Source organism: Microtus ochrogaster, chromosome 6 (assembly GCF_000317375.1).
Source record: "Microtus ochrogaster isolate Prairie Vole_2 chromosome 6, MicOch1.0, whole genome shotgun sequence".
NCBI classification, from domain to species: Eukaryota; Metazoa; Chordata; class Mammalia; order Rodentia; family Cricetidae; genus Microtus; species Microtus ochrogaster.
Genome location: NC_022013.1, coordinates 24999229 through 25014027, shown reverse-complemented (window position 1 = coordinate 25014027; position 14799 = coordinate 24999229). Strand labels below are relative to the sequence as shown.

The 14799-nt window shown below is 41.1% G+C and overlaps 1 protein-coding gene across 1 annotated transcript in view; it reads right to left on the bottom strand.

Annotated features, from left to right (window-relative positions):
• The window catches only part of Klhl12 (kelch like family member 12), a 38488-nt gene that overhangs the window by 22763 nt on the left and 926 nt on the right, over positions 1-14799 (bottom strand). Inside the window, exons 2-4 of the mRNA XM_005348380.2 lie at positions 11740-11940; positions 7673-7826; positions 4080-4297 (exon numbers count right to left, since the gene is read on the bottom strand). Coding sequence (XP_005348437.1) covers positions 4080-4297; positions 7673-7826; positions 11740-11934 — 567 coding nt within the window. The 5' untranslated portion in view covers positions 11935-11940. The remainder of the gene's footprint in view (positions 1-4079; positions 4298-7672; positions 7827-11739; positions 11941-14799) is intronic.

The following is a 14799-nucleotide window of genomic DNA, read 5'->3' as shown; positions in this document are numbered from 1 at the left end:
TTGAAAAAAACCAAAAAAAAAAAAAAAAAAAAAAAAGTTAGGACACAAAGTAAATTAGGTACCACTTTAGACACACCAAGAGAGACTGGGTTAGAGCAATTTTTCTGAATTTGCCAAATACAAATGGACTGGACATTGTGAATGTAATCCTTACTTGATAATTGTTCTTACTGATCTACTTGATATCTTATTTGATATAGTTTTACTGTGTTAGAGTTTAAATCTTTCCTTTTCATTCAGACAAAAAGGGGGAAATGTTGGGGGTTTTCAATCACATTCTAAACCCAGAATTTCCATTTGTGTTAAATAAAATTAACCTTGGGTCAGGAGGCTGAGTTAGCAGTTAGTTGATAAAAAATGATCAAAGAGCATCAGAGGGCATTTGGAAGAGATAATAAGGAGGCACCAGAAGGAGTAGGGAGGGATTTCATTTCTGTTTTAGCAAAGCAGGATACTCTCTTTTGGAGACACTCCAGCAAGGAGAGAAGGCTCACTGTTGCTACTCAGCCTCTGAGTTGGCAGGTTGATGCCAGCCTTTGACTCTCTAGTCTTATTTATAAATAGAACGACAGAGATTCAGTTAAAGCCACCTTTCATGGCAGCAACAGAACTGTGGGAACAGAATTCCCACCAGGCTACGGCTGGTCAGATCATGGCCAGAGAAGCAGGTTGGTAACTGTGGAGTTGCAATTGCTGGTTGAAATAGTATTAGATTAAGGTGCAGCCAACTGTGCCAAAGTTAAAACAACAGGCGGGTAAGTCAGGAAAAATCTCCCTAAAGTAGTACGCTGAAATTTGATGGAAAAGTAGCAAATAGCCAGGAAGAATAAAAAAGAGAGTACTCAAAGGGCCAGAAGTGGCAGCATACACTGATAACCCCAGCACTTGAAAGGCTGAGGCACGAGGGTGGCTACAAAGTGAGTTCAGTGCCAGCTAAGAATGTAGAATAAGATCTCATCTCAAAATCCCTACGAGCACTCTGGGAAAAAAAAAAAAAAAAAAAAGAGTGCACCAGAAGTGCTGGCCCACCTGTCCTCTCACAGGAGTGGCACTTAACTAAAACAAAGAGTCCAGCTTCTTAGCTGTACTAGTTACATCCCTAAACCCAACAACAACATGCCCCATGGCTATCAGACTAGGCAAAGGAATTTAATCCATCTTGAAAAAATTTTCTATCACACAACACTAACCTAGAACAAAAAGAACTGGTACTAAGGGACATTTTAGCGTTCTAGTGTAGTGAAAGGAGGAAGGGTGGTGACAGAGCTGGGGGTAAGCACCGGACTTCTGAGGGCATCAGAAAGAGCAACTGATATCTTTTGATACTGCTGTCCTGGTCCAAGCAGGACAGTATCAACATGTTTGCAAAAACTGCTGGGGTGACCATGGGGAGCACACTCCGAAGTGCTAGGGCTAGAGGACGGGGTCAAGTCTTCTCTGGTACACCAGGCTAGACTTCAGCTATGGTAGTTCTGGAGAAGCATGTGGAAGATCAAGGCAGTCATCTTACACGAAGCTGAGGAAGATGCAGGACAGCCATTATTAAGAAAAACTGTCTTTCTGTTTAAAACAAGTAAATTAAAATTGTGGAGAAACTGCTAAATGTGGAGAGAGGTTAATGATTCATAACGGGGAAAATAAATTCTTCACAAAGACCTTTTCTTAAGTGTCAGACAAGACACTGTCATTTAATGCTTGAGATAGTCCTGTGCAGTAAGAGCTAATATGATCTCTATTTTATAGAAGATAAAAACAAAGGCTAACCATGAGGTAACACATCACAGATGTTAGAACCAAGTCTGACTGAAAACCCATGCTATTTCAGTCAGTATGATATGATATACCGCTTCCCACTGTCTTTTAACCTTTTTTTTTTTTTCTGTTTGTTTGGGTTTTGGGGGCGGGTTTCGAGGCAGAATTACTCTCTGTAGCTTTGGAGCCTGTCCTGGAACTAGCTCTTATAGACCAGGCTGGCCTCAAACTCACAGAGATCCGTCTGCCTCTGCCTCCCAAGGCTTGTGCCACCACCTGGTCTTGAACCCCTGAACCTCATGATACCACCTTCCCACTGTCAGTTATGGAATTGCAGATGGCACCACCGTGTATGGCTCCTATTGTTTTATTTAGTAAGAGGAAGTGCTATTTATCAAGTGGAAGTCAAGACATCTGGTTGTAATTCTGAGCTGGTTTATAAACCAGGAAAAAAATCTTTTGTTGTCATTCCTGGAAAAAAAAAAAAAAAAGCAAAGGCCAGTCTTAATATATGGGGAAGGAAAACTACATAAAAGAATGCTCAAGTTGTTTTTCATCTTGGCCTGAATAGTTAGCTATTTGCTTGTTCTGTTCCATTTTATTTTATCCAGATTCTACAAGAGGTCCAAAATGACTGATGTTTGTGCTAATATCCTGATGAGGACAGTCAGAAACAAACTGGGCAGCTGGTGGTGAGCTCACAGCTCTATGGGGGAAAGGTCTTGAGAACACATGGTCTGTATGGGGTGATGATGGTATTGTTAAAAAAGGGTCTCATGGGGATTGGAGAGATGGCTCTGTGGTTAAGAGCACTAGATGTTCTTCCACAGGACCCAGGTTCAATTCCCAGCACTCACATGGCAGTTCACAAGTGTCTGTAACTCCAGTTTCAGGGAGTCTGACACTCTTGTGCAGGCAAAACACCAATGCACATTAAAAAAAGAAAAAGAAAGCCGGGAGGTGGTGGCACATGCCTTTAATCCCAGCACTCAGGAGGCCTCTGTGAGTTGGAGGCCAGCCTGGTCTAGAAGAGCTAGTTCTAGGATAGGAACTGAAAGCTACGGAGAAACACTGGCTCGAAAAAAAAAAAAAAAAAAAAAAAACCAAACAAACAAATAAAAAAAGAAAAAGAAAAGTAGGTCTTTCCACTTTAATAAAGGGGGAGGGGGTTGTCTCATATAGCTCAGGCTAGCCTGATACTATATAGCAAAAAAAGGTTTTAAACTGGTTGTCTTCCTCCACTCCTAAGTGCTGGAAATACAGGTCCAACATATCACATCCAGCTTTAAAATTTGTCCTTTATTTTCTTTCCTTGGTTCTTTGAGACAGAGTTTCTTCTGTAGCCCAGGATAGCTTTGAACTTCCAGCTCTACCTCCCAAACTCTAGACTTACAGATGTGTAGCATCACATCTAGCTGACTGCCTGGACTTGAATCCTGGCTCTATACTTTAATAAATCCTCATCAATAAAAGTATACTTAAAACCTTTTTATTTTGTAACATAAAAATTCATTTTCTAGCCAATTCAGGACAAAGACCATTTGATTTACACAAAGTATATCACAGAGTTCTTTTCTCCTATGGTGCTTTTTTCATTTTTTCTTTCTTTCTTTCTTTCTTTTTTCTTTTTTTTTTTTTTTTTTGAGACAAGGTCTCACTATGTTGCCAAGGCAAGCTCATGATCCTCCTGTCTCAGCAGCTTCTTGAGTACTGAGATTACAGGTATGCAACAGCAAACCTGGATTGGCCATAGAATTTCTTTAGGTAGCAAACTCTACTACAGCATATATATTAAAAAAAGTATTAAACCAAGCCTGATATTTTCTAATGCATCTCATCTAAACTGAAGAACAGATGTTTGGTAATTATTTCAGTGAAGAAAAAACTCAACAGGTACATAGAACAAAGCACTTGGCTCTGAGTATCTTTCTAGAAGCTACTAACTAAAGATCTAGTCCACTGGAGATTAAAGCTACCTGCTTCAAAGACACCCATCAGCCCTCTATTGGATTCTTCACTCCCGTTTTCAGTCTAACCATACCTATATACGACAAACAAACTACACAGCTGATGGGTGAAAGTATAGCATAAAATTCACCTAATTCCCAATTTCTGTTTATTTAATTTTTACCACTGGAATAAGTATATTTGATAAAGGAAAGGGAGCAGATTTTTTTCCTTCACAAAATGCAAATAAGCTAAAATCTTTGGCAATAATCTGGGTATATGATTATGAAGCCGTAAGGTGGACACAGTGAGTCCACCTGCTCTGTAATTTTTGTAATGGCTCAGTTTTAAAGAAACTGTAACAGAAGCCAAAGCTGTACCTGAATTTCATCGCACTTGATTAGCTTTTCCACCTCTCCTTGACTCAGCAGAATGAACTCTTCATGCTGTACCACTTCAGGAAAATGCTTCTGGCTAAAAACCTCAGCTGCTTGCATCAGGTCAACGCAATTGTGAGTTTCAGCAAAATCCCTGATACCCAGGCAATTAGAAGGGTCCAACTGACTTTCTAAGAACTCACAGCAGGCTTGTTTCACACCTAGGACAAACATAGGCAGTGAGCAGACTTCAGGATACTTGGCCAAGTGTGAAGTGGCTGCACATTCTTGGATCTTAGCATCTTCTCTACATGTTATCAGAAGAACACTGGCTCCACACCTTAACATACAAATTAGAAAATTTATGGTTAAGGCATTACAATATTATCTCTATCTTATGTACTATGTCACTTTTAAAAGCCCTTTATATCTGCTTTTGCTTCATCTCTGAAATGAGTGTAGCAAGTCCAAACTAGTTTCCAGGACACTCACGCCACCAGAAACTGTAAATTCTTAGCTACAGGAACCCATCTAAAAACAGCCACTAAATTACAACACTCTCATTTTCTACTCTATATAAAGCTTTGTTTTCAGATTTATTTATTTTTATTTTATACATAAGTACTAGGTTTTCATGTAGGTAAACGCCCCGTGGCATGCAGTGCCCAAAGAGGTCATACTTGTCAGATCCCTTAGGACTGGAGCAAAAGGCAGTTGTGAGTCAACATGTTGAGTGCTGGGAATTGGACCCAAGTTCTCTGGAAGAAAAGTGCTCTTAAGTACTGAGCCATCTCTCTAGTTCCTATATCAAACTTATTTTAAAACTCCAGTGAGGCTAGGTATGGTGGCACACACTTTAATCCCAGCACTTGGGAGGCAGAGACAGGTGGATCTGTGAGTTAGAGAACAGCCCGGTCTACAAACCAAGTTCTAAGACAGTCAGGGTGTAACACAGAGAAACCATGTCTCGAAAACCAAACAACCTAGCCGGGCGGTGGTGGCGTACGCCTTTAATCACAGCACTTGGGAGGCAGAGTCAGGTGGATCTCTGTGAGTTCGAACCAGCTTGGTCTACAAGAGCTAGTTCCAGGACAGGCTCCAAAACCACAGAGAAACCCTGTCTCGAAAAACCCCCAAAAAAAAAAAAAAAAAAAAAAAAAAACCAAACAACCTCTCCGGTGAGGAAAAAGAATCCCATAATTCTCTAACAGGGAAGTCAGAATAGATGCTTGGGATGCGGCGTAACAGAAGAGCAGCTCTGCCCGTGCAGAGCACAGCTCAGCACAGGCCCTGGGCTCAGTCCCTGGCACTGGAAAAAAGAAAAACTGCAATGCATGAACTCAGGTCTTTTTGTTTTGTTTTTCTGAGGCAGGGTCTTACTATGTAGCCCTGGCTAGCCTGGAACTTATGATTCAGACCAGACTAGACTCAAACTCACAAATATCCGCCTGCACCTGCCTCCTGAGTGCTGCGATTAAAGGTGTGTGTCACATTATCTTGCATAAACTTAATTCTTTTTTTTTTTAAATATTTATTTGTTATGTATACAATATTCTGTCTGTGTGTACGCCTGCAGGCCGGAAGAGGGCACCGGACTCCATTACAGATGGTTGTAAGGTACCATATGGTTGCTGGGAATTGAACTCAGGACCTTTGAAAGAGCAGGCAATGCTCTTAACCGCTGAGCCATCTCTCCAGGCCCCCATATAAACTTAATTCTTAACTTTATAACTCTGTACTGAGGGTGTTCCACTTTACTTCAATCTTGTATTACAAGTGGAGAATGTAGACTGGGCAATGTGGTTTGTGCCTGAAATCCCAGCAATTCAGAAGGCTACCAAGGATCATAAACTCACCTCCAGCTTGAACTACACAGTGAGACTTACCTAAACAAGACAAAACAAACAGTAAGAATGTTTCAATTATGTGGATATACATAATTGGAGGTTAAAAGAGACAGACTGGCTAGTTGTCCTGGCCCACAACTGGAATCCTAGTACTCAAGAGACTGAGGCAAGAAGACAGAATTTGGACCAGCGGGGATACAGCTCAGGGACAGCCTTGTCTATACAGTGTAGACCAAAATAAAAGATAAGTACACACATACACAAAAACAAAACAAAACAAAAAAACACAGATTGGAAACTGGAAGGGGGGCATCCATTAATGCAGTGAAAATTAAACTATATGCATTAAATTATGCATTAATTTAAATTTTATTTTATTTATTTTTGAGACATGGTCTACCTATATAGCTCATGTTGCCTATCCTTCCCAAGTGCCAGGTAAACTTTATTTTTAATAGCTATTTTAAGACAGGCATGGAGGTACATGCCCAGCTCTCAGGAGGCAGAGGCAGGCAGATATGCTTGAGATTGAGGCCAGTTTGGCCAATGAGTTCCCAGACAGCCACAGTTACATAGTGAGACCCTGTCTTAAAAACCAAAACCAAAACAGGAACTGGAGCATGGCTCAGCCATTAAAAGCACTTGTCACTTTTGAAGGTAAGCTAGGTTTAGTTCCCAGCATCGAGAACACAGAGCACAACTGCCTGTAACTCCAGTTCCAGAAGATCTGACACCCTCTTTCGACCTCTGTAGCCACCAAAGGTCATAACACTTATACACATAAAAAATAATAAAAATAAACCTAAATAATTTTTTTAAAAAAGACATTTTACATGATTCCAAGACTTAAAGATATAAAAGGTAGCCGGGCAATGGTGACACATGCCTTTAATCCCAGCACTGAGGAGGCAGAGGCAGGTAGATCTCTGTGAGTTCAAGGCCAGCCTGTTCTACAGAGTGAGTTCCAGGACAATCAGGCAGGTTATGTAGAGAAACCCTATCTCACCCCACCCAAAGATATAAAAAGGTTTATAACGACAAGTACTCTTAGGCTCTACTCCCACAGCCAACCAATGACAAGGTAAACAGACAGCAACTCTGCAGGCAATAAATGCTATCAGTTTCTTGGCAATTCTTACATGAGTACTATGTAAGTATGTATGCATGCATGTGTTAAGAAAATGTTTTGTTTGGTTTAATTATCTCTTGTGTATGGGTGCTTTGCCCACATGTATCTGTGTAGCATGTTCATGCCCAGTGCCCAGAAGAGGGCATCAGATTCCCTGGAAATGGAGTTACAAAGAGTTGTGAGTCAGCAAGTAGGTGCTGGGACCCAAACACAGGTCCCCCTGAAGACCAGTTCATACTCTTAACCACTGGACATCTCCTCAGCCCTTTGGTTTGGTTTTGAGACACAGTCTCATTTTATAGATTAAATTTGCTTGAAACTCACACAATCCTGTCTCTGCTTACTAAGTGCTAGATTACTGCTGTTAGTCACCACACCTGACTCTTCCATATTTTCACAAACAGGAAAAGTTTAAATGTTTCTTTTACAAGAGCCAAATACTCATATTTGGAGAGTTTCTTTTGCATTGTTCTTAAATACACCTGATCTTTCATGCTCCAAGATTCAAAAGTCAGGCTTCTAGATGGGTCTCTGAAAGTCTCTTGGTTAATTCTACATCAATAAAAAAACACTTCCAGGGTCAATGAGCCATGAATAAGGGCACATTTTATGGACTGTACCTTTCAGCTGAAGTAGACAGGCTGCAGGGAGCAGTTCTTGAACATTCTCCACTGTCACATGTACTGTTTCTGTGTACACAAAGTCCAACAGGATTTCCATGGTAGAAGCAGTTAACCCTTGAATGTCAACATATGGCTTCCCCTTCTCTGAAAGCTGAAAATTCATGAAGCAGAAAAGAACGATCTTTTAATTCTTCAAGATACTGATATAGACCTGTGATCTCAGAGCCTTAGGGCAGAGACAGGCAGATCCCACCACTCACTTGCCAATCAAATGACAAGCACAGTTTAGTGAAGAGACCAGGTCTCAAAAGTAAGGTGGAGAGTGACGAAGGACAGCTGACAATGGCCTCAAAGGGTGAGCACACTTAGGCCACATGTGCTCACACACACACAAATACCACAATCTTATGTACTTCCATTAGTAACTAAATGGCTTTATTATCTTTGATTTCTCCATCAGGCCAGAGAGTAACAAAAAAACATTCTTTACAAGACAAATCCCACATACAAAGAAAAAAAAAATCATTAGTGGTACATGTTGTCTTTAATCCCAGGTAGAAGCAGCCAGATCTCCGAGTTCAAGGCCAGCCTGCTCTACAGGAGTCCTAGGACAGGCAGAGAAGCCCTGTTTAAAAAAATAAAAATTTAAAAAAGCAAAAGAAAAAAGAAAAGAAGAATGAAATATGTATGAGAAGAAGTAAATTATTTTATAGTTATATATACTCTATAAATTTCTCAGCAACTTTCTCCAAGATGACAGCAAACAGGACATATAATATACAATCAACAGCTAGCAGTCTCAGCCCATGCCATGCTCAGCACTTCTGGTTAACACCCCTTACCCGCTAAATGCCAATGCTCTGGGGACAGACATTATAGACAACAGTACAGGCTAGAGATCTGTGCTGTTGTATTACTCAAGACAGTTTTTAAATTACCCTGGGTTAGCCAAAATGACCTGACAGCTTTCTATTTCTACTAGCCTTCTGCCTGAGCAAAGGACTTGAGAACCAGGCTTTACAGTCACAAGCTGCAGAGGCAAGCCCACCTGTATGTAGCTCAAGCTCTGTGTGCGACAAATGTGGCATTGTAACTGGACACATAAAAAAGTTATTATGATACTTCCTCTTCTATCTGCTTCTAGCAACTACTTCTTCATTACAGTGACGGGTACTAACTAAAGAAAATACTGGTAGTTAGAGATACTTTCTAAAGAGTCTTATCATAGCCAGGCATGGGTGGCACACGCCTATAATCTCTGTTGAGGAGGCTGAGGCAGAAAGATGGAATATTTCAGACCAACTTGGGTATACAGTAAGATTCTGTCTCAAAAACTGATGCACACATGCCAAACCAGAGGGTTGGAGATGGCTAAAAGTGCTTACTACTCTTGCAGCACCTACATCAGGAGGCACCACCACTGATACTCAGCTCCAGGGGACCTGACACCCTCTAGACTCTAAGGACACCTGCTTGAATATGATGCACATAAATTCATGCAGGCATACACACATACATTTTTAACTCTTTTTTTTTCTTTTTTTCTTTTTTCTTTTTTGAGACAGGGTTTCTTTGTGGCTTTGGAGCCTGTCCTGGAACTAGCTCTTATAGACCAGGCTGGCCTCAAACTCACAGAGATCCACCTGCCTCTGTCTCCCAAGTGCTGGGGTTAAAGGCGTGCACCACCACCACCCGGCTCATTATTTTAACTTTTAAAAACAAACAAAAACTAAAAATTCAGTATAATGAAATATTCAAATATATATCTAGCCAGGCAGTGATGGCACACGACTTTAATCCCAGCAGATATCTCTAAGTTCAAGTCCACCCTGGTCTACAAAGTGAGTTCCAGGCCAGGCTCCAAAGCTATAGAGAAACCCTACCTTGAAAAAAACAAAAACAAAACAAAACGAAACAACAACAACAAAAACAAACCAAAAAAGAAAAAGACATATGTCTAAGTTTAAATACATAATAATTATTTATCCTTTAATCCCAGCACTCGGGAGGCAGAGGCAGGCGGATCTCTGTGAGTTCGAGACCAGCCTGGTCTACAGAGCTAGTTCCAGGACAGGCTCCAAAACCACAGAGAAACCCTGTCTCGAAAAACCAAAAAAAAAAAAAAAAAAATAATAATAATAATAATAATAATAATTATTTATATATCTTAAACTTAAAAGTATTTATAAATATTTGTTCAAATATTTTTATTTTTACTTTTTAGAAACTTAAAAGAAACCACCCACTTTATTGTAATGAACTCACAAATAAAAGTATCATACAGACAGATTAGCCAAACATTTGCCCAGTCCCAAATTCTCTATCTCAATGAACTTCCAACATAGTTAGGATGGCCATTCTGAAGCTGTGGCACTTCCCTTAGGGTTTTATACTTTCATTATCAATTACAATTTTATTCACTTATCCACCATAAAATAGTTTAAACCAGAAAACCAATTAGCTTTATATTCTTCACAACTCACGTGCCCTGCATGTGTGGAGGCCAATGGGTTCTTTTCTTCTACATTTATGTGGGTTCTGGGGCTCAAACTCAGGAGTCACATCAGGCTCCTTATAGGCCTAGCCATCTCGAATGTACACAGACAGACACACACAAAGGCCAGACTTTGCTCTCTCCTTCCATCATGTGGGTCCCAGGGATTGAAATCAGGTCCATCAGGTCTGGTGGTGGAAAGTATCTTTACCTGATGAACCATCTTGCTGGTCATGTTTTTGTTGTTGTTGGTTTTTTAAATTAATTTTGTTTTTTGGAGAAGATGTCTCATAAAGCCTAGAATGACCTAAAACTCTCCATGAAGGCAAGTATGGTGTTGAACTTACAGCTTTGTGTATGATGACACTCACTAGACCAACTAAACTACATCCCCTGTACTTGTTTGTGGTTTTTATGAGACTGGGTCTCACCATGAGGCCAGCCTTGAACTCCTGATCTTGTTTTCACCTCCTCATGCTGGCATTACAGGCATGTGCTACCACACCAGGCTAAGCTAATATTGCACAGCCATTCATTATATTCACTTCTTCTTACTTGAAATCACCCTTATATCTATATTGGTGGAAGGAATACTCCTTTTCTATGATTATTGGTAATTTAAAAGAGGAAGCCAGGGGCTGGAGAGATGGCTTAGAGGTTAAGAGCAATGCCTGCTCTTCCAAAAGTTCTGAGTTCAATTCCCAGCAAACACATGGTAGCTCACAGCCATCTGTAATGAGATCTGGTGCCCTCTTCTGGTCTGCAGGCATGCACGCAGGCAGAACACTGCATATAGCATACATTCAGACAGAATATTGTATACATAATAAATGAAAAAATAAATATTTTTTTTAAAAAAAAGAGGAAAGGCGGATCTCTGTGAGTTCGAGACCAGCCTGGTCTACAAGAGCTAGTTCCAGGACAGGCTCCAAAACCACAGAGAAACCCTGTCTCGGAAAAAAAAAAAAAAAATTAAAAAAAAAGAGGAAGTTATCATGTCTGTTTTAGAGCTCATTTGTTTAACTAACACATTATACAAATTCACTGGTTTATCAAACTAATTTTGTTTTTTTATTGCTGAGTGTTTTTGAGATGGGCATTATTCTATAGCTCACACTGGCCTCAAATTTATGGTGATCCTTCTGCTTCCCAAGTGTTGGCATTATAAATGTGACACAATTTCTGGTTTCAAAGTTTTATTTTTTGTTTTTGTTTTTCTTCAAGACAGGGTTTCTATGTAGCTTTGAAGCCTATCCTGGAACTATCTTTGTAGACCAGGCTGGCCTTGAATTCACATGGATCCGCCTGGCTCTACATCCAGTGCTGGAATTAAAGGTGTGCGCCATCACCGCCTGGCTTCTGGTTTCAAATCTATATTTTTATTGAAAGCTTGTTAGGAAGTTCTAACAGAGCAGGACTCCTACACTCTTGATGGTCTTCTGGTGGGCCCCTTCAGAAGCCACCCAACAAAGAGTAATGAAAGAAAGGGACACTGACCTAGCTGGAGATCAGTCTCATCACCACCACATGCTAGTGTGCTCTATGACATAAGAGAATGACTTGCACTTACCTCACTAGTGAACATGGCACAGAAATAGTCACTGCAAGCAGCCAGCACAATCCGATGGGCAGGGAAGTCTTTCTGCTCCACCCTCAGTGTCACATCACAAAGGGTGCTGCTCTTCCTGAGGGAGTTCATTGAGTTGAGGATGGACTTGGCGTGAGTGTTTGTCATTATGTCTTTAGGGGCCATAATGCCGCCCATCAAGCACTATGAAGGAAGAACAGAGGGATCCTTGGATAATACAGCTACATGAAAGATCATATCTGAAGAAACGAGAAAATGAACACACGCTGAGCTTTACAAATTAAGGAACTAAAAGAAGGGCTTCCTTCAACACAAACAGCCATGTACAGAGCATTCCTGACCCTGGCTCCACTACCACAATCTCGCTAACTTCAGCAAGGTACCTCTTCTGCCTCTGAATTCTACTAGTCTACATCTTTGGATTCAACCTAGCAAAGAGCAAAATATTCAAAAAGTATTGATTTTGAACATGCACAGACTTTTTATTACTTTCCCTAAATAATAACACTGTCTTATTCAGGGTTATTACTGCTGTGATAAAAATAAAACAAAAACCAAAAAACAAAAAACATAATCAGAAAGGAAATTGGGAGCTGGGTGTGGTGGCAGATGCCTTTAAATCCTTGCACTCAGGAGGGAACTCTGAATTCAAGGCTAGCCTCATCTAGAGAGAGAGAGTTCCAGGACAGCCAGAGTTACCCAGGGAAAGCCTGGCTCAAAAAACAAACAGTGGCTGGAGAGATGGGTTGGTGGTTAAGAGCACTGGCTGTTCTTCCAGAGAACCCAGGTTCAATTCCCAGCACCAACATGGCAGCTCACAACTGTCTATAATCCCGGTTCCAGGGGATCCAACATCCACACACAAACAAATGTGCACATAAATACATAAAAATGTTTAAAAGAGGGGCTGGAGAGATGGCTCATTGCCTGCTCTTCCAAAGGTCCTGAGTTCAATTCCCAGCAACCACATGGTGGCTCACAACCATCTGGTGCCCTCTTCTGGCCTGCGGGCATACACACAGACAGAATATTGTATACATAATAAATAAATAAATAATTTTAAAAAATGTTTAAAAGAATAAAGAAACACAAACAAAAAATAAACAATGTGGGGAGGTAAGGGTTTATTTGGCTTACATATCCTACATCACAGTTCCCTGAGGGAAGCAGAGGTAGGAATTCAAACCAGGTGGGAACTGATACTCCAGGAGGTAGGAGCTAATCCAGAGACCCATGGAGGGATGGCTTACTGGCTTGTTCCTGATGACTTTCTCAATTTACTTTCTTTCTTTCTTTCTTTCTTTCTCTTTTTCTTTTTGGTTTCTAGAGACAGGGTTTCTCTGTGTACCCTGGTTATCCTAGAACCCGCTCTGTAGATCACGCTGGCCTTGAGGGCACAGAGATTTGCCTGACTCTGCCTCTCAAGTACCAGGATTAAAGGAATGCACTATTTCTTTGGTTTTTTTTGGGAGACAGGGTTTCTCTGAATAGCTTTGGTGCTTGTCTTGGAAGTAGCTCTTGTAAACCAGGCTGGCCTCGATTCAGAGATCGGAGTGCCTCTGCCTCCCGAGTGCCACCTGGCTCAGCCTACTTTCTTAATAGAACACAGGACCGCCAACCCAGGGGTGGCACGGTGAGCTAAGACCTCCCCCATCAATCACTAATAATTAAGAAAATGCCCTACCAGCTTGACTGCACCCTGATCTTCTACAGGCATTTTTTAAACTAAGGTTCCCTCCTCTCAGATGACCACAGCGTGTGTCACACTGACATAAAACCAGCCAGCACAAAACAACAATTTTACTGTTTTCAGTATGGTAAGTAATCCAGAACTGCCTTGATGTAGGATGTGCACAGAGTCTATGCAAATGCTATGCATGTCCTTCCTCATGACTTCAGAGCCAGGTGTGGTGCTATATATATCCCCTGTCATCCAAGCACTCGGAAGACAGAGGGAGACCACTACAAGCTGGAGGCCTAGTCTACACAATGAGTTCCTAGCCAGACAGGGCTCCATGTCAACAAGCCAAACCAAAGACCAGCACACTCAGATTTTGGATCTGGGGATTCCTGGAACCAATTCCCTATGGGTATCAGAGAATAACCAGAACTGCAGTGTTGGCTTGAATGCATCTGTTGAATAGTTATGTATTTGAAAGGCAACAAGAAGACTATTTTCCTGAGTGGACAGACTTTAGTCACACTGTTTTCCTCCTCAGAACACTTTCTGGGGATGGCGATGGAAGTGGTTATGTGAACAAACTTCCTGAAATGGACCAAGAAAAGAAAGAAACTCTTCTTCCAGAGTTCACATTCCGAATTTCTGAAAAGTAAAATTGAGGTTTGAAGTTCTCACCTTTTGTTTAGTTACATCAAAAGCACTCTCGACCCTCCCTCCAACAACTCCGCAACAATGTATTTTACAAACTAGGGGATGATTCTAGAAAGTAAATGGTTTTTACTCTTAAAACCTTTCCTTAAGTCGACATAGTTCCAATTGTGAGCTGCAAGAAACTCTGGGGATTTGCTGACTTCTCAAAAGTATCTGAAGATTATGAAATTTTCCTGGTGTCTTGCTACAGGACTCAGCTTGTGGCTGGGAACTTAAGGTTGGTGTCAAAAGTGACAGTAACCTCAGGATAGCAACCTCTCTCCCAGCACAGGAAAGGGCATTCTAGAACTGCTAATATCTGAAAAGAGGGGTTCCATTCTGAACGGGGGGAGGGGCACCACATTCTAGAATTCTAAAATTTAAAGAAAAAAATAATGGAGTTCTCCCCCTGCTAATGCCAAGCTTGCCTTCATCAAGTATTAGAGCGACCTAGGTAGGCAAGTGGTTAGATATTCGGTAATCACGGAAAACTCCATCTGTATCTTGGTGGCTATGTCTCCTGGTTAGGTAGGAACTTAACGCGTTCCAGAACCAAGGAAATCAATCAAACAAGTCGCCAACATGCACGTTAAAGAAGGATCTGCATCCTCATTACAATGTGTTGCGGTTTGATTTTTTTCAAGATCACTTGGCGGGGGGGGGGGGGGGGG